Here is a 20,184-nt window from a genome sequence, read left to right as displayed (position 1 = left end):
TCCATGGTGGCGGAGGAATGGCGCACAATAACTGGCGCATCCCTGCCGATATGCAGGGATGCGCCAGTTATTGTACATCTGCCCCCACAGTCTCTACTTTGCACTATGCCATCTTTATTGGCAGGACAGCAACCCATTCCAAGATGGCGGAGTGTAACCTTTGTTTTCAACGTCACTACATGGCTGTAAACTGGAACCGTCTGCCGGCAATTGAAGAAGTGATCAACTACCTCAAACTACTTCTGCTTCCAGAAAGTGAATTTGAGCATTTCTAAATTTATCTCTAGCCGCCATCTTTGAGAGGGTTAAAATTATTAAAAGATGGTAGCAGAGGTTGTGGACCATGTATTAAATCCATGGTCTTTAAAAAATGTATTAAAAAATGAAGCACACTTATGCTTTAAATAATGATGAATGAAAAGGTGTAGAATGTGTGCAACATAATTCTAGGGAATGGCAAATAGTGCAGTGTAGCTGGAGGTGATTTACGGTGCACAGAGCCTGCTAAACCCAAGGGGTCGCCAACACCTATGTTGTATCTCTAGCATCAGCTGAACATGACTTGTTGCTGGTGTGAATGGAGCACAGGATCTGGGCAATAGGTGTTGACTTCGGTCACACCCTCTGCCCAGGTCCTGTGCACTCAGTAGCTGCTGCGCAGATGGTTTTGTTGCAGAGATTCTGCTCAGGAGCTAACTACTGAACTACTACGCACCTTGAAGATATATAATCAAGATTTATGTATGTGGAGTTCAGCCTAGTAAAACTTTACTTAGCCATAAAACCAAAATGTTATCTTTGATATTTTCATCAATGAACTCCAAGAGCCTCTAGATTTCTCCCGGAAGTAGGGATGGACTATACATGGATTCTGATGCTTTCATTAAGTTTCTCTTGATGATATTGAGTAAGTGAGCCAGCTGGAAGTACATGACCCTGCCTGAGTCCTACTGATGAGTCACAGATGGATGCCTTGTCTTCTTTAACACCCATCTTCTAGCCAAGTGCCTCCTCAACTAGACATCTATGCCAGCACTGTTGTATACAAATTTAAAGTTCCATGTTAAAGAATTGTGTTGAGTCATATTTGAAATATGTTGTCTTGTTGAATGCTACTGTCTTTTTTTGGTCCTCAGTGGTGGAAGGTAAGCAGTGTGGAGATCCCGGGGGTCCGCTGCATGGCTACAGAAAAGTGGAGGAGGACAGTGGCCACATGAGAGATCACTTTGCTAAAGTTGGCACGATGGTCAATTTCTTCTGCAACAATTCCTATGTCCTCAGTGGGGATCGACAGAGGATGTGCCTGGCGGAAGGCATCTGGTCTGGAAAACAGCCCATCTGCACCAAAGGTACCTAGGGTGGGACCTGCTGTACATATACATACATCATTTACAAACTCATATGAGACCGTTCCTAAAATACTTTTTGAGTAAATTGGATATCTTTATATTGGCCCCTAAACCCGTACATCTTTAACCCCTTGGCCGCAGCGGTAATTGTGCCGTGGCGCTGGGGGGTAGGGGAGCCGTGCGGCGCCGCCATGCTCGTGACGGAACCACTCCGTCATGAGCCACGGGCGCGCTGTGCTTGTGACGGAGTGGTTCCGTCATGGCCCTGCCCGCTCAATAGAACGCTCAGCGCAGGCACGGAACTGCCCGGCGCGGTGGCCTGGCAGTGACGGAACCACTCCGTCATTAGCACAGCGCGTCCGTGGCTGGTGACGGAGTGGTTCCGTCACCAGCACGCAAAGGGTTAAAGCCATTGAAACCTCACCTGGCTCCTTACAGCTGCGACTCTTATGGTTCTCAAAACATCTCAGCTGTCTTTCACCACACTCAAATCATAGCCGCAACCAGTGAAACAGAGAGACCAGGTTGTGATTGGTGACTTACCAAAGTATTCGGTGGGCCCCAGTGACCAAATCTATCTTTATTAATATAATTGAATCTGAATTATTGAAATCGCTGCAATCCATACCTCCAGCGACACTGTGGCTGTCTTTCCATTGCACATGCTCCCTCTGAACAAGGGGCACCTACCAAAAGGTTCTTTCACAAAGGCCCTCACCCTATGTGGCAGTCTTGATGGAAGTTGCTTGGCAGGCTGATTTTCAGAGACTTTACGCCCTTATTAGTTTCAAGATGCGTAAAGTTCTGGCGAGTCATATTTGAGACACATATAGAAAGCCTGGTGTGTTTCCATTCTGTTGTGTGCATCACATACATTAGACCCCTCTCTCAGCATGGAAAAGATTCTTTCAATACATTTATTTTTTTCCCTGGTCCTTGTCCCAGATATGAGGTCTCCTCTGAAGTTGCAGAGGTGTTTCACATACATCAGGCAGATAGGAGATTTCAGGATAGGCCCCATCCTTTTAAAAGCCACTAGGGCAAGAGTAGAGCAGGCCATCGGCTTGGCCTTGTACTTCCACGTCACAGGGCGGGGACACAGGCTGCCCCTCCAGGCTTTCAGTGACATGACATCGCTAAATGTCCTATGCAGAGATATGTCAGTCTGCCCAGTTAACGAACTGCATATGTGTTGTACTTTTCCAGTACCTCTTCAACCGCTTCTCACATAGCAATGTTCTGCAACATTACATTTTATTTGTATTATATGGTATACGCCACTGATGGAAAATTACTTATTGACTGAAAGCTAAAATATAAAGCTCTTCTATGCCCAAGGAGTGTGCAGGAGAATCAAGGCTGCCTGCCAATTTTTTGGCTGTCTGGCCCTATTTACTTTTATTGAATAAGTGTGTTTATGCTTTAGTGCATGTGTTTTTCCTGGCATGCTGCTGTGTATCAATGTGCACCTGTGTTTTCGATGGTGGGTGCATGGGTAAGTGTGCCGTACTTATATATTTGAATGTGTGCAGTCTTTATGTATTAGTTACTGTATTTTCAGCATGCATTATGTGTATCCATAGTGCTTGAGCGTTTTAGGTGTGAGTTTTCCTGGGACTATAGTTGCCTCACCAATATCTGAGGAATGGGAGTGTGTTTGTGTCTTTTGTGTGTGTAAATATCATATATAAATGTGTGCATGTGATCGTCTGAAGAAATATGTATGTGTGTGTGGAGGGAGGGCTGTTTCAGTGAGTTTGTGTGAGAGTTTTTTCTTTTGTGCATTGGTGTAAATGTAAGCATGTATGTGACCATGTACATACATGAGTGGTTACATGTGGGTATGAGAGAGAGAGTTTATGGGCCCGATTCACAGAATGAACTTAAGACACAATCCTAAACTTACTACTATTTTGGTATTCACAGAATGCACTTACTACTTTTGGTATTCACAGAAGTTAGGATTTTGTCTTAAGTTCTCTTAAGACAAATTTAAGACAGACTTAAGTCAGACTGAAGACAAAATCTTAACTTAAGTCTGTCTTTAGTTTGTCTTAAGACAAACTTAAGACAAAATCCTAACTTCTGTGAATACCAAAAGTAGTAAATTCATTCTGTGAATACCAAAAGTAGTAAGTTTAGAATTGAGTCTTTAGTTCATTCTGTGAATCGGGCCCTATGTTCTTGCTCAGAGACTGAAGTGAGCATAAAATAATAGAAACTAAGGACCCTGATTTAGATCTCGGCGGAAATATAAATCCCAGAATATCCTGTCGGATTTATATTTCAGTGGATGGGATATCAGTCACCTTTGTGACAGAGTAACCCGTCCGCAGAGATCTAAATTAGATCCTAAGTTCCACTTACTTTCATTTTACTGTCAAAGAGATTCACTACTTTTTAATACGTTTTACAGCCCATACTATGTGTAGTCAGTTGAAGCATTCCTCTTTAATTTCAAAAGTCTGCTTAATATTGTTTTGAAAAAAATTGGTTCACTTATTCTCTGGTTGAGCTGGAAGACATACATTGTATGTTTCGCCAACTTTATCCAAAGATTGAGCTGTAACTAGAGGATTGGGAGGGTGGAGTCCAGGTTACTAGTGCTTATTTTGAACAAGTGGTTTCCAGGGCTCAGCACTGGCACTTAATTGTCAATATTGTCAGTTATTACAATCTGCCCCAAGGGAGCAATATTTTTCTAATTTACAGATTAGCACAAATGCAGTTGTTGATCAAGTCAATATACATTAACCCCTTCACTGCGGCGGCTATTCCGCCGCAGTGCTAAGGGGGCGGGGCGGAAGAGCGGCGGGCGCATGCTGGTGACGGAACCGCTCCGTCACCAGCGTCGGTTGCGCTGTGCTTATGACGGAGCGGTTCCGTCATGGCCCGCCCCGCTCAATAGAACGCTCAGCGCAGGTGCGGAATCCACGCCGCGCAGGCGTGCCGAGCGGCCCATGACGGAACCGCTCCGTCATCAGCACAGCGCGACCGCGGCTGATGACGGAGCGGTTCCGTCATCAGCAGGGGAGGGGTTAAACATACTACTTGCAGCCTTAGCCATTCTTATAGATTTGGGGGCCTGGAATATTATGAATTGTCACACTTGTAGGCGTGTGATGGTTAGTAGTTGTGTTTGTATTGTCATTGGCATCACTGGTAGGGGCAATGGGTGGTGCAAAGTAAGTGGCATCCTGACAAGGGCACTGGCACTTATTTGATAAATTAAGCATTGTAGGTGTGGCCCTGGCCCTGTAAATGCACAGGTACAAAGACTAGCTGCATCACCGTCTATGCTGTGGCCACCCACTCAGATAACAGAAAACTCATGTATGCTACCAACTTAGCAGGAAGTGAGCCCTTGCCGAAGAGCGCATAGGAAGGAGCTCGCACATTCATATGAATCATTTCAGTTCATAACTCACGAAGCTAAGGGCCATATATTTGCGATTCTCAAATAGCGATTTTTAAGAAATCGCTATTTGTGAATTGCAAATGGGTATGTATGTACAAAATCAAATTTTTTTGCGATTCCTTAGAATTCCTTAATTGCGATTAGCAAATTGTGAATCACAATTAAGGAATACTTTCCCATTCATTTCTATGGGCCAGGAGGCCAATAAGAATGAATGGGAAGTTATTCTCAATTTGCGATTCACAATTTGCTAATCGCAAATTGAGAATGATTTCAAGGGTACAGCGGTGTCCAAAGGACACCCTGTTGCACCCCTGAAATATGCATGGGTGCACATGTGGCGCATATACATGTCCTAAGGGGAAGTATGTGCGTCACATGGCACTTTGAAAAAGGCAAAAATGTGCATTTTTCAAGGAATTCGCAACTTACCACCAACTAGAAGTTGGTGGTAATTTGCGATTCCTTAAGGGCATTTTGCTAATTTATTTTGCTACATACATTGCATTTAAGAAATCGCAAAATTTGCGATTCCTTAAATGCAATTGCAAAATAAGGAATCGCAAATTTTGCGATTCCTTATTTTGCACCAGTTTTGCTTCATACATTCCATTTAGCCAATTCGCATTCGCAAAGGCCGAAATTCTGCGAATTTCTGCCTTTCCGATTGCGAATTTGCATAATACATATCGCCCTATGTTTCAAGATGTTGGGATGGAAAAGTGGTGTACAAGGTAACAGATGTGCACCCCTGAGCTGAGTTCCCCAACTGTACTGATGTTGGGATCCCTAATGCTAATGATTGTCATAGGCAAGCACAGATCATGTGTGTGCGCAGTGATACTTGCCTGTCTTATGGACTACGGTCTTGTCGGACCGCGAAGGACGCCCATAGCACTACCCTTATAGTGGTGAAAGTCTACTGCCTTTGCCAAGAGTTAAGCAAAACAAGTGCGGTGGTGACAGCGGTCTGTGTAGTAATCAGTAGGAGTGAATAGTCCTTTTCATCTGTGTCATTGGAGTGAGGCATACAGGCTCAATCATATAAAATTCAGTTATTGTGTGCTTAACACACCCTTGGCCTACATCGGTTTGGTGTGTAGTGCTGTGCAGTGAATGTGTGAAGTACATGTGCAGAATGTATGTGTACTTGTGAGTGGTAACCTACAGGGATAATGCAGTACTGTTCAATGTGTGTGTGTTATGTGCATGGCTGGATGAATGTGTGCCAGTGAGTTGCACAATACATGAAGGATGTAGTGCTGTGCATGAATGTTGAATGCATTTGCTGGATGTGAGTGTGCCTGCGAGTGGTACAGTACATGAAATATATAGTGCTGTGCAGTGCGTTCATGTAAAATGCATATACTGGGTTGTATGTGTGCCTATGGGTTCCATTTTGGGAGGCGGATTTTACATGTGTATGCTAATAAACAAAAATCTTTGGAAGAACTGTGTATTTCCACTGCCACTCAGCCTCATACACAGGTAAAATTACAATTCGGCACACAGACTGCTAGATAGTACTTCTTACAGACATAGACTAGGGTCTGAACCCCACCACTGACTGGTTTATAGGGCATAGGATAGCGAGAACTGAGAACACCCAAAGGGGGATAACACTTTAGGAGCACATGGAGGCAGACTTGGTTTGCCTGACCAGGGGATGGTGGTAGATGCCAGAATACTAGTTCTAGTATACAGGCTACCCTGTTTCCTCATTTCCATTCTATAATAGGTTGCACTGAGATTCAAATCCAAATCTAAGGAAGTGATTTGAAAATAAGTGGCTATATTCGACTGCTTTATGTGTTCTAGTGTTGCCTTGAGTGATCAACACATTGGGGCATATTTATGACTTTTGTGGCACAGCGCAGCATAGTTTGTAACCATGCTGCCCTGTGTCACAAGGAAAGAGCACGAGTGTTCCGTATTTATCCAATACGATGCATTCCTGTCCTTTTCCCTTGCACTGGTGCCATTTTGTCAGCCCAGCCCCAACGCAGGCACCCCTGGTGCAAGGGTGCCTATGTAGAAGGTAGGATTGGAAATGCGTCAAAGTCCATGTGAGGTGTGTGGGAACACCCACTGCAATGCCCAAGGAATGCCTAACCAGGCCAGAGCAGTGCAACGCAGCGATTTGCAAAGTGTTGCGCTACTCCAGCTTTATGAGGCCACTGTTGCTTTGCGTGACTTCATAAATCTGACTTAGAGGTGTGCAACATGTATGAAACCACATTACGTGGTGCAAACGCGACACAAGCCCCCCATAAATATGCCGCTGGGTTTCATGTAGTCTTCCTCACAACCAATTATGAACTGAATTTCCAGAGCAGGTGCCCCGTACAGAGTGCTCTAAACATGATTGACACTTTCTTTTCTCTGTTTTCCAGCCTGCAAGGAGCCGAAAATCTCAGACCTGGTCAGGCAGAAAGTGCTCCCCCTGCAGGTCCAATCAAGGTGAGAATCCAATATATTAAGTGCTAGAAAGTAGATAGAACTTTATGAAGTGAGGGGGTAAAAGTGTGCCCTAGCGAGGACTTACTGGGCAGTAGGACTATTAACATGACTATGAATTGTAGAAGGAGGCAGGGATAACAGCACTGGCCCGGGTACAGGAAGTGCTTCTTTCATGCAACCCTATTACTATTGTTATTACTGTTTCTACTGGTTATTATTAACACAAAGAAAGTGGCAGACATGCACCCTTTGACAGGTAGCTGGCTGCATATCAACACCCTCCTTTAAATCCCCATCTTGTTGCCAAAATACAACTGAGTGTACAGATTCTTCCTAATATTGGGCATTTTCTTATCCTGTGCCAATGTCCCTAGGTCTAATACTTCCGCTAAGCCGTTCTGTATTAGAGTGAGGATGCCTCACTGACGTCATGTGGCATGCGTCATCCTCGGTGATGACGTGCCCTTGTGTACCTAGGTTTCATTGGGGACAGCGTGGTGTCTGGTCCTCCATTTTTCTCTCTCTGTGATAAGGCCTCCCTATTTAGAGACATGCTATTGTTCCTCTTAGCAACTTTCATCTACATGGTTGCTATAGTGATTACTGCTGCACGAGAGCGCCCTGGCTGGACAATGTACTTTAATGTGAGTGACAATAAAGGAGGGCAATCTCTAAAGGAGGGAGGTAGAGGGTCTTTCCATTTCCTGCAGATCTCTCTTCTTGCGAGCAGGATGGAATAAAAACTAGACATCTGAATGGATATTGAACACCTTCTAGGACTCCAAATATTATTAGAGACAAATCCATTATGACAGGTCTTCCTAAAGATTCTGTAAGGGAATTGCTGATATCCTGCCAGAATGTGGTTAATACCGGGCATTCAGAAAACATATGTGTATCCGAAGCAGCAATCAAACCAAATTTAGTACAAGACACTGACTGGCCTCCTGTGAATTTAGAAAGTCTTAAAGGGGAATAGTACGCCCTATTCAGGGTAAAAATATGATTTCTGCGAAACCAGGACGGCTGGACAATGCTCCACAGAAGCTCCAAAGAAGACTTCCAAAGATTTTGTAAATTCAGATCCATCAGAACAGAACCCCATAATGAGTCTGGCAAAACAAAGTCCCCATCTGACTCCTCCAGAATAAAATTATACCATTTAGATATTTCTTTCTTTGCTGGACCTCTGTTTAGTAAGTCAGAAATAAATGGGCTGTGCCCTCCAAATTTAAACTTATTCTTATTGGCAGGAGATGCTTTATAAGCTACAGTCCAACTGTGAATCTGTATATATTTGAAACGGGAGAAATTAGGGCCTACCTTGGCTTGCAGATGTTCCCACGAAAATAGATCTCCCTCATAAAAGAGGTCACCCCATACTTCCAAGCCTGCCTCTCTCAGAGGGATTGCTAAGGTGTCATCAAGCCAGGCAGGATTTTCGGGCAAGTCCCAAAGTGGAGTTTTCTCACAAAAGTAATTTACTTTTATGGATTTCATAATTTCAGCCCATGTTCTAGCAAAACCTTGTAGAGTCTTCAGTTTAATATTTTTTAAAAACTTAGGATTTCTGAACTTAAAAAGAAAACTAGAATGGTTAATTCAGCATTGCAGACCTCAGTTACAGATCTGGCTAGATCTGGCATTTACAGAAAAAGGGCCTTTTGGCATTTATTCTCATGGCTTCAGTGATTTACCCGGGTTTTTTTCCCCCGAGTCCAATGATTGATCTCCTAAGGTGCTTCTATATTTTGTACCAATGGAACAGCCGATATCCGGTTCATGCCCAGCCCCCACCTGGCTGCTAAAACTACCCCAAGGTTTGCCATAGATTGGCAAATCAAGGACTCAGTGCCTCTTTGGAATACGGTGGAAAGCTGAGGGAGAGGTGGCCCCCATAAGATTTGTGTCCCTTCCAGTTTTTCAGATAAACTGAGACAGCTATTACCCGTTAATTCCTTTGGTACTTTGTCTATATGGTGGTTATGAGTGGTTATAATGAAAAAAAAAAATAAAGGAGGGCACATGGAGGCCCATGCGACATTTCTTTTAAATCCACGCAATTTGCGTAGTGCAGGCTGGTTTGAGCAGAAATGTATCACAGGAGATCCTGTGCCCCCAGCCTGTCCCCCTACAGGTATAACAGGTGACTATTGAATGTAATGTGAGCCGCACATTTAATTTTCACTGGTGATACCCAGAAGTGAACTTCGCAACATCTACAGGGAAAATCATGAAAGATTCCTGAAATTTCGCATAATGAAAAAAAACAAAAACAGGATGTGATTTTGCACAACTTTAACAGGCCCATGTGACACAACGAAAAAATGCATTTGTCTCTTGCCCTGGTTAACTGAGGATGGATGGGCGAGGCAAAGACGTTTGAAAGATGTTTTTCAAAATATTTGAATATTTTTGCGTATATTAGAATCTGTTAACACATTCAAAAATCAAAAAGCAGTTGTCTATCTATATATAATCCGCTGGAAAAAAAGCAAAGGTTAAAGTGACGTTACAGTTAGGTGGATAGGTCAGTGACAACATTAACGTATTGAACAAACAAATTTACCAATTATAGTTAACAGCACTAACTTAAACTGTGCTTATGATCTCACATAGTACATAATTTATGTCATGTTCTAAGACATCCTTTATGACATTACTGATGACATCTCAAATGAAATTATTGATGACAGCACTGTTGCAGAGGCGGTACGTGCATGTAAGCGCGGTGGGGCAGGACAGGGCGGGAGGTGTTGACAGACGACATAATAGGGGAAATAAATAATTCCTATTCTGTCATCTGTGGACATCCCCCCTGCCCCACCGCACTTACCTGCACGATCCTCTGATACACTGATGACGTGATCCACTGGGTACCGCTCTGGACCACTTATGACGACACACATGTGTTTAACCGAGCTCTATCTAGTGTGTTAGCACCATCCCTGATGGAAAATCGTGAGTATGGGCTACAAGGTTAGGTGGCACCATCAACTGGAAATTCAATTAGGACTGTTTCAGCAATACTGTTACTAATTGTTCAACTGTATCGTTAGTGCCATAAAATTACGTTAAAAAACCTAAATGCACCTTGACAAAGGACACACACACAAAGCCCCTTGAGAGGTAAAAGCGTTAGGTGAAAGCGGCATTGTCTTCTTTACCATCAACATATATAGAAGATACATTTTAAACATCATTGTGCAGTACTAAATTGGACGTTTGAAAATGTACCCCTCAATATTAGTTATAAAACTTAACAATATTAATGAAAATGAATAAATCAGCTTCAATTACTTGCATCTAGACTCTGCACAGAATGATTCGCTCCTCAACTCTTTCCTGTTAAATAGAGATCTGGGTTTGTGTTACACATGGTGCCCCTGAGGCGCAATAAGCATTTGCACCTATTTTCTGCACAATTGAGTAAATTTGGGATTATAGAAAGGGGCGCAGACTCTTGTGCAGCCTCTTTTGTAATTTATATTTGACTGCTGCAAAATGTGTACCAGTGCAAGCTTTATGGTGGTTCCATTATTTCCATGGAGACATGGCCCCAGGCAATGAGAGAGTAGTTTTGCACCAACGCCGAGATACAGAGTTGCTGGGGCAACTAATGATGGACGTAATGCTGAATATATCTAACTTTCACCCCCAGTCAAGAGATCTGGGTTAAATCTATTGTTCTTTTGCTCACTACACCACCCGGCCCTCATAGGAGCAGCCCAGCCAGACTGCTAAACCGGGTCCTCCCTAGATCGGAAACAAACCGTGGGACTGGTTTCGGGGTATCACCCCCTCATCAGCCAGGCTAGCTTTAGTCCAGTGGTTTGTTTGGCCAGGATGCATATTGTACTACCTTCATAGTCGAGCGTTCACACCACTCTATGGTGCCATGGGCACGGCTGGGACAAAATCCTAGACACATCATAGCTCGCTTGCTGAACTACAGGGACAGAGATCACTATTTACGTGTTGATAGAGTACACCTGAACCTTCACTATGATTGTGCTCCCATGTGGTTCGACCCTGACTTCACATCAGTTGTACAGTAGGCAAGGTGCTCTTTTGTTCAAGTCAAACAAGCTCTGTGTACTAAGGAAAGCTGGTTCTTAGTTTGGACGTGGGTCATGCTCTCGGTTGACTACAGTGGGAGGTCTCACTTTTTTACTTATCCTGAGGCTGCCACTGAATTAATTGAAACTTACCTGTGACTGCTCTGGCTCAAAGGCTACCATCCCCGCTCGGCAGGAAGAGGTAAACAATGGCTAGATGGTACCCTCAGCGACAATATATAGCTTTATACTGTTTGTTTTCTACTAACATTCTATTGTGTTCTGGTAATTTTGTTTCATTGTAAAAAATGGATTGGATGCTGCTGGTTAGTTACGCTACAGTAAAGTTCTAAGACACTTCTTATCTGTTTTAGTATTGTGATGTTGTTAACTAGGCTTGTATTTATACGGCAGAACCTTAGCTGGGCCTTAGCCCAGAATGGCCGTTCTCCGCGACATCCCCACGGTTTGAGCACACACACAATTCCTTTTGGTATGTTCTTCAGTTTTTTGGGTTCCTGTAGTTTTTTCTTCTGTACTGGCTGAAGACTAGGGCAACAGCTACTTTGTTTGGCAAAATGAATATTTCACTCAACTAAGTGGCACAGCCATGGGTTTTCCTGGGGCCTGTATTTATGCAAACATCTTTATGGCGAAATTCGAATTGGAGTACATTTTGGAGGACATCACATGGCAAACTGGAATTTTGTATTACAAGAGGTATATTGATGATATCTTCCTTGTTTGGAAGAAACCAATTGAAGATCTCAAGGGCAACATCCAGAGTTTGAACTTAATCAACCCAAGGATTCAATTTACAAGTCAAACGAGTTTTATCACACTACCTTTCTTGGATGTACAGGTGAAATTAGATGGCAATAAGATTCATACTGAACTCTACAAAAAACCAACTGATAAGAATACTGCACTTCAGTATGGAAGCTTTCACCCGACTACTCTCAAAAACAATCTTCCAGTATCTCAATTTATGAGAATCAAAAGAATAGCATCGGATGATGCTCAATGTGCCATAAGTTTTGAAAAACAAAAGCTTTGTTACTTAAGTCGAGGATACCCTGAAAAATTAATTGATTTACAAATGGAAAGAGTTAAAGTGATGCCAAGGGCAAAATTGCTACAAAAAAAGACTAAAGATTTGCAAAAGAAGATGGTATTTGTTTCAAAATACTCAACGTCAACCAGAGAAATCAAAAGGACAATACTTAGAAGATGGGATATCCTACAAATGGAAAGTGATTTCGAACACTTGTATGAGCAAAAACCTCTCTTTGCATATTCAAGGTCAAGAAACATAAGAGAATTGTTGAATAGACCAGATGGTATGGAATTGGAAACAGCTAGCCCTAGAGGCACAACTAAATGCTTCAACTGTAAGAACTGTAACAACGTAATCAGCGGAAATAAATTGTCACACCCAAAAACAGGAGAACAAATAACTCTACGACATTCGGCAAACTGCAGCGCAGAGCATGTGGTATACTCCATCAAATGCCCCTGTGGCTTATTGTATGTCGGTAAAACCGACAGGAAAATGAAAACACGCTTGACGGAGCATAAAAGTAGAATTCGGAATAAAAATTTGACTTCACCATTGGCTAGACATTGGGTTGAAAAAGGCCATACTATAGCACAGGTTCGTTTCCAGATTATCGAACAAGTTCCGCAACGCTTGGGAATTGACAATGCAAAAATTTTACTGAGAAGAGAAGCCTTTTGGATTCGTAAATTGCAGACCCTAATGCCAGATGGGCTTAATGACAAATTGGACATGATATGTTTTCTTTAGTCTATATCAGATATTGCGGCTAATTTCCCATAGGGCATAACCTGCACAGTGGTACTTTGATTAAGTTGGTATACATATAGGGTTGTATAGTGATTTTATTAATGATCTAATTGTTGGTCCCATTGTACTTTGACGACAAATGAATGTGCATATGATTAACTGAACTTTAATTGATCATTTTCACTCTCCCTTTTTTCTTTTCCATTCCTCCTTTTTAATTTCATTTTACTTTATTCGTTATCACCTGCATTGGCCATATAAATGAATAGATAGAATTTCGCGTATCATCTGCATGTAGTGTTTTTATCTGTAATAATCTCAAAGTCATCTGTTCAATATGCTCCCGATAGTTTATAACCAATAGGGCATCAATTGAGAATATCCCTTTAGATAGGATTTACATACGTGTACCCTCACGTTTGCGTTTTATCTCGGAAGTATAACACTCCGTGTATTATTTGTATATAGTTCCCGCAGGTACTATAGATAATGCAGGCAACTAAATGCTAAACAGCACATTTAGACATGGCCGCCATCTGCCAATGTTTTAGTCCGTCGTTTTAGGGAGAGTCAGCATAAACGAGGGACTTCCGTCCTCGATGTCAGTAGTGAGGGAAGACGCCGAGAAAACGCCACTATCTACACACCTCCGGTAAGCGTTTAGAACAAGAAGAGCTTCGTGAATCTTCATGGTTATCGTTTTCACTAACCGGACACTAAAACGCAGCTCTTTATTTATTTATAGTGCACGAGGGAACTGAATATAAGCGAGATTCTGTGAACTACTAAAGGACTCGCAGGTAAAAGAACGCCCTATATCTTCAATTGAGTTACAGGGTGGTTACATGTACAAGAGAGTTTTCAATGCTCGCTACTTTTTATTTTTTAGATATCCCTATAGCATCGCTGATTAGAAGCGCAGACTTTGAGGTGAGCATAGAGCCTTGTGCTCATTGCATGGTGAATAAACCCTTGTGGTTAGCTGATAACCCCTTGTGTTTAAATGACTACATGTTATTGGATTACTCATGGCAGGTCCGTATTTTTTGATTTATTTATAGGTAGTGGTCTTTCAACTACCGGACACAAGGTAACTATATATAAGCACTAGGTGACATCTTGTGCTGTTTTCAGCGTTATTTATGGATACTTATTTGATCACATATATTCCTTTAGATCCTCCCCCAACTATACAGATCACGCAACGAGTTTGCAACCAGTTATTTAGGTAAGGAAGTGCCATAGTAATTCACGTAGTAAATTACTACTCTTCTTTAAGCATCGTTACTAAAGAGGTTTCCTTTTCTTTTCTTTCCTTTCATAGGCCCCTGACGAAGGGGTTCATAACCCCGAAATGCATTGGGTTGTACATATAATTGTGTTGCGTATAAAAATATGTGGAAAATGTTTGACATGATATGTAAACAGTATATTTCGTATACACACATTGTATTTGACTATGTTACATGTGTTTGAAATGAAATGATGAATAATCAAAGCATATGGATTAAAATGTAATAATTTGAAAACTTTGAAAAATATTATTGAGTTAGTGCGCACTGGAGTCCTTGTGATCTAGTGATCCCAGGCCAAATTCATTGTATTGTTGGTTCTAGCAGGCACCAATCTAGTGCAGCACACGTATCGATCAAATTTGAGGATTGAGTGCAATACCACCTACCATATATTTTTGTTATTAACTGCACAAGTGAGGTATTAGCACCACTGTTAAAATGTCTTTCGAATCGATAGCATCAATCACAGATAATCGGGCAAATACCAAAGTATACACATCAGATGAGGCAACGCAAATTTATAAATTAATAAAGGAAGCCAAATCATTCGATGCTCGAGGAAGCTCAGTTGCGCAGCAACTTAAACAACTGGAGTACTTAACCAAACGTGAGTTGAACCAACGGCTGCATGCAACTACTCTTGTGCAATATCACCGTGTAAGGAGGATCCCGCGAGGATTGAGGCTTGCAATTAGACCTATGTTGTACCGGCTGAATAGCAATCCTAAATTTATGGAAAAATGGTTTGAGATTTTAAATAAATGTTCTCTGGACCTTATATTGCTGTTAATTGAGGAACTAGCCAAGACAATAACAGAACTTGAGGAGGAAATATATAATTTGAAATCAGAATTGTCTAAGAGGGTTGAAGAAGAGCCATGGAGTAGATTTCTTGAGGATATGGATATCAAACTGGAGAAATACGGCAAGGAACTGGAGGAGACAAAACTACGGAAGTTTAAGCGAGACACCATAGACTATAAGTTGAATGAGGCCTATACCTGGGCAGAAGTCTATGCAAAAAGACGTTTCACGGGGAAGAAACAACAAACAACCTCATCCCAAGAAAGCGTGGTCTCGGATAGTGAAACTAGTACAGCTAGACAACCTTTACCGCAGGAACAACTACACAAAAAAGATACTGGGAAAACTGTTACAATTGACCTGGCATCCGCATCGGTTTCAGACCCTTTTTTAGAGCAGGACATGAGTCTTGCCAAACCACCGGAGCTAATTACACCTCAGCTTGGCGACAAAAGACAAGAAGAGGACAAGGCAAAAGAGAAAGAAAAAGAGAAAGAACAAGTGAAAAAACCGGGACTACGGAGTCAGAGCAGAATCTAGTCATCAACATCTCTAAGTACTCACCGTCTAAATTTGAGGTTCAGTTACTAAATAAAGGACCTACGTTTGTCAGTACTTACCGTACTAATGAACTAGAGACTGAAGTAGCATTTTTTAAGTTCATGAGGATTCTACGATTAAAATATTTTTTCACTATTCTGAACCCGATAGAGACACAGGAAAGCACAGTACAGCAGTTTAAACCGAAAAGTAATTTTATGGCACCTGTTTCACATAAAAGTCTTGACCTTTTTGAAACTCTGGTCAAAGCAGACATGACCAAGATCAAATATAAAAGTAAATTACAAAATCTGACACGTGCTGAACTGAGTGCTTTACGTTCTCTCCGTAACAACAAGGATATAATGATTCAAAAGGCAGATAAAGGAGGAGGTCTTGTAATTATGGATTGGAGTTTTTACCTAATGAAAGGTAATGAGCATGTACTTGATGCTGAAGTTTATCTTAAATTGCCGCATGATCCAACAAGTGAGATTGCTAGTAACTTGGATCAGATTCTTGACAAAGCGGAAGAGCTAGGATGGGTTACTTCAGCGACCAAAAAATACCTCAGGCAAACATATCCAAGGAGGCCGAAAATATATTTTTTGCCTAAGATCCATAAAAGCTTGCAAAACCCGCCAATCAGACCGATTGTTTCAGGGTGTTCTTCAATTTTTGAGAATCTGGGCATATTCATAGATGCACATATGCAAGGTTTCATGCAGGACTGGCCAACATACCTGGAGGATACTTCGCATTTTTTAAGAAGTATCACCTCTTTGAATTTACAAACTGAGGAGAACCTAATATTGTGCACAATAGACGTTGTGTCACTGTATACGTCGATTCCTCACCAATTGGGCCTTGAAGCTATGGAATGGGCATTATTGAGAACGGATAAACCACTTGAAACGAAGTTCCTAATCATGCAACTGTTAGAATTTTGTTTAAGCAACAGCTACTTTGTTTGGCAAAATGAATATTTCACTCAACTAAGTGGCACAGCCATGGGTTTTCCTGGGGCCTGTATTTATGCAAACATCTTTATGGCGAAATTCGAATTGGAGTACATTTTGGAGGACATCACATGGCAAACTGGAATTTTGTATTACAAGAGGTATATTGATGATATCTTCCTTGTTTGGAAGAAACCAATTGAAGATCTCAAGGGCAACATCCAGAGTTTGAACTTAATCAACCCAAGGATTCAATTTACAAGTCAAACGAGTTTTATCACACTACCTTTCTTGGATGTACAGGTGAAATTAGATGGCAATAAGATTCATACTGAACTCTACAAAAAACCAACTGATAAGAATACTGCACTTCAGTATGGAAGCTTTCACCCGACTACTCTCAAAAACAATCTTCCAGTATCTCAATTTATGAGAATCAAAAGAATAGCATCGGATGATGCTCAATGTGCCATAAGTTTTGAAAAACAAAAGCTTTGTTACTTAAGTCGAGGATACCCTGAAAAATTAATTGATTTACAAATGGAAAGAGTTAAAGTGATGCCAAGGGCAAAATTGCTACAAAAAAAGACTAAAGATTTGCAAAAGAAGATGGTATTTGTTTCAAAATACTCAACGTCAACCAGAGAAATCAAAAGGACAATACTTAGAAGATGGGATATCCTACAAATGGAAAGTGATTTCGAACACTTGTATGAGCAAAAACCTCTCTTTGCATATTCAAGGTCAAGAAACATAAGAGAATTGTTGAATAGACCAGATGGTATGGAATTGGAAACAGCTAGCCCTAGAGGCACAACTAAATGCTTCAACTGTAAGAACTGTAACAACGTAATCAGCGGAAATAAATTGTCACACCCAAAAACAGGAGAACAAATAACTCTACGACATTCGGCAAACTGCAGCGCAGAGCATGTGGTATACTCCATCAAATGCCCCTGTGGCTTATTGTATGTCGGTAAAACCGACAGGAAAATGAAAACACGCTTGACGGAGCATAAAAGTAGAATTCGGAATAAAAATTTGACTTCACCATTGGCTAGACATTGGGTTGAAAAAGGCCATACTATAGCACAGGTTCGTTTCCAGATTATCGAACAAGTTCCGCAACGCTTGGGAATTGACAATGCAAAAATTTTACTGAGAAGAGAAGCCTTTTGGATTCGTAAATTGCAGACCCTAATGCCAGATGGGCTTAATGACAAATTGGACATGATATGTTTTCTTTAGTCTATATCAGATATTGCGGCTAATTTCCCATAGGGCATAACCTGCACAGTGGTACTTTGATTAAGTTGGTATACATATAGGGTTGTATAGTGATTTTATTAATGATCTAATTGTTGGTCCCATTGTACTTTGACGACAAATGAATGTGCATATGATTAACTGAACTTTAATTGATCATTTTCACTCTCCCTTTTTTCTTTTCCATTCCTCCTTTTTAATTTCATTTTACTTTATTCGTTATCACCTGCATTGGCCATATAAATGAATAGATAGAATTTCGCGTATCATCTGCATGTAGTGTTTTTATCTGTAATAATCTCAAAGTCATCTGTTCAATATGCTCCCGATAGTTTATAACCAATAGGGCATCAATTGAGAATATCCCTTTAGATAGGATTTACATACGTGTACCCTCACGTTTGCGTTTTATCTCGGAAGTATAACACTCCGTGTATTATTTGTATATAGTTCCCGCAGGTACTATAGATAATGCAGGCAACTAAATGCTAAACAGCACATTTAGACATGGCCGCCATCTGCCAATGTTTTAGTCCGTCGTTTTAGGGAGAGTCAGCATAAACGAGGGACTTCCGTCCTCGATGTCAGTAGTGAGGGAAGACGCCGAGAAAACGCCACTATCTACACACCTCCGGTAAGCGTTTAGAACAAGAAGAGCTTCGTGAATCTTCATGGTTATCGTTTTCACTAACCGGACACTAAAACGCAGCTCTTTATTTATTTATAGTGCACGAGGGAACTGAATATAAGCGAGATTCTGTGAACTACTAAAGGACTCGCAGGTAAAAGAACGCCCTATATCTTCAATTGAGTTACAGGGTGGTTACATGTACAAGAGAGTTTTCAATGCTCGCTACTTTTTATTTTTTAGATATCCCTATAGCATCGCTGATTAGAAGCGCAGACTTTGAGGTGAGCATAGAGCCTTGTGCTCATTGCATGGTGAATAAACCCTTGTGGTTAGCTGATAACCCCTTGTGTTTAAATGACTACATGTTATTGGATTACTCATGGCAGGTCCGTATTTTTTGATTTATTTATAGGTAGTGGTCTTTCAACTACCGGACACAAGGTAACTATATATAAGCACTAGGTGACATCTTGTGCTGTTTTCAGCGTTATTTATGGATACTTATTTGATCACATATATTCCTTTAGATCCTCCCCCAACTATACAGATCACGCAACGAGTTTGCAACCAGTTATTTAGGTAAGGAAGTGCCATAGTAATTCACGTAGTAAATTACTACTCTTCTTTAAGCATCGTTACTAAAGAGGTTTCCTTTTCTTTTCTTTCCTTTCATAGGCCCCTGACGAAGGGGTTCATAACCCCGAAATGCATTGGGTTGTACATATAATTGTGTTGCGTATAAAAATATGTGGAAAATGTTTGACATGATATGTAAACAGTATATTTCGTATACACACATTGTATTTGACTATGTTACATGTGTTTGAAATGAAATGATGAATAATCAAAGCATATGGATTAAAATGTAATAATTTGAAAACTTTGAAAAATATTATTGAGTTAGTGCGCACTGGAGTCCTTGTGATCTAGTGATCCCAGGCCAAATTCATTGTATTGTTGGTTCTAGCAGGCACCAATCTAGTGCAGCACACGTATCGATCAAATTTGAGGATTGAGTGCAATACCACCTACCATATATTTTTGAAGACTAGGGTCGGCATGGGAGATGGGGAGGGTTTGGGTGTACTACCAAAAGTTTATTTAATTTCTCTGTTTTTGCCATTTTTGTTTACTGTTGACTAATGCAGTGGGACGTGCACTTGGAATTGACATACATGGAGGGTACATATCTCAACAGGTCTTGTGCAGCGTGACATAAACATATGGTTCATTTTTAAACTGGAATGTTTGTGGCATAAATAAGCCGCATAAAGCCAGAGACGTTGTACTAATCTATCTTCTATGTTCATGATGTTGCATGCTTCCATCTTGTCATTCCTTTCCCATGGTAACAGAATGCTTATGTTGGAATACTCTCTAACTACTCTGTTTTGGCAGTTTCCTGGGAGCTGTTGGGACTAATGGTCATTAAAACACATTTGGAATATCTAATATGTCTATTTGGTGTCACTTCAGACGTTCTAGACTGTTTGCACAGACACTAAATAGATACTACCCTACTGCAAGAAACTCACATATCACCAGAACAAGTCATTCCTCATTTGACCCAGCATATGCAAGACGTCGCTGTTTCTCC

The 20,184-nt window shown here is 41.2% G+C and overlaps 1 protein-coding gene across 2 annotated transcripts in view; it reads left to right on the top strand.

Moving 5' to 3' along the window:
* Window positions 1-20,184, top strand: part of PAMR1 (peptidase domain containing associated with muscle regeneration 1) — a 278,128-nt gene that overhangs the window by 235,471 nt on the left and 22,473 nt on the right. For both annotated transcript variants that reach the window (XM_078684324.1, XM_078684325.1), the window contains 2 exons: window positions 1,137-1,349; window positions 7,161-7,227. In XM_078684324.1, coding sequence (XP_078540450.1) covers window positions 1,137-1,349; window positions 7,161-7,227 — 280 coding nt within the window. The remainder of the gene's footprint in view (window positions 1-1,136; window positions 1,350-7,160; window positions 7,228-20,184) is intronic.

The sequence above is a fragment of the Lissotriton helveticus genome, chromosome 3_2, assembly GCF_964261635.1.
Source record: "Lissotriton helveticus chromosome 3_2, aLisHel1.1, whole genome shotgun sequence".
NCBI lineage: Eukaryota > Metazoa > Chordata > Amphibia > Caudata > Salamandridae > Lissotriton > Lissotriton helveticus.
The sequence above is the reverse complement of the archived record's forward strand: the minus strand, read 5'-3'. Positions and strand labels throughout refer to the sequence as shown.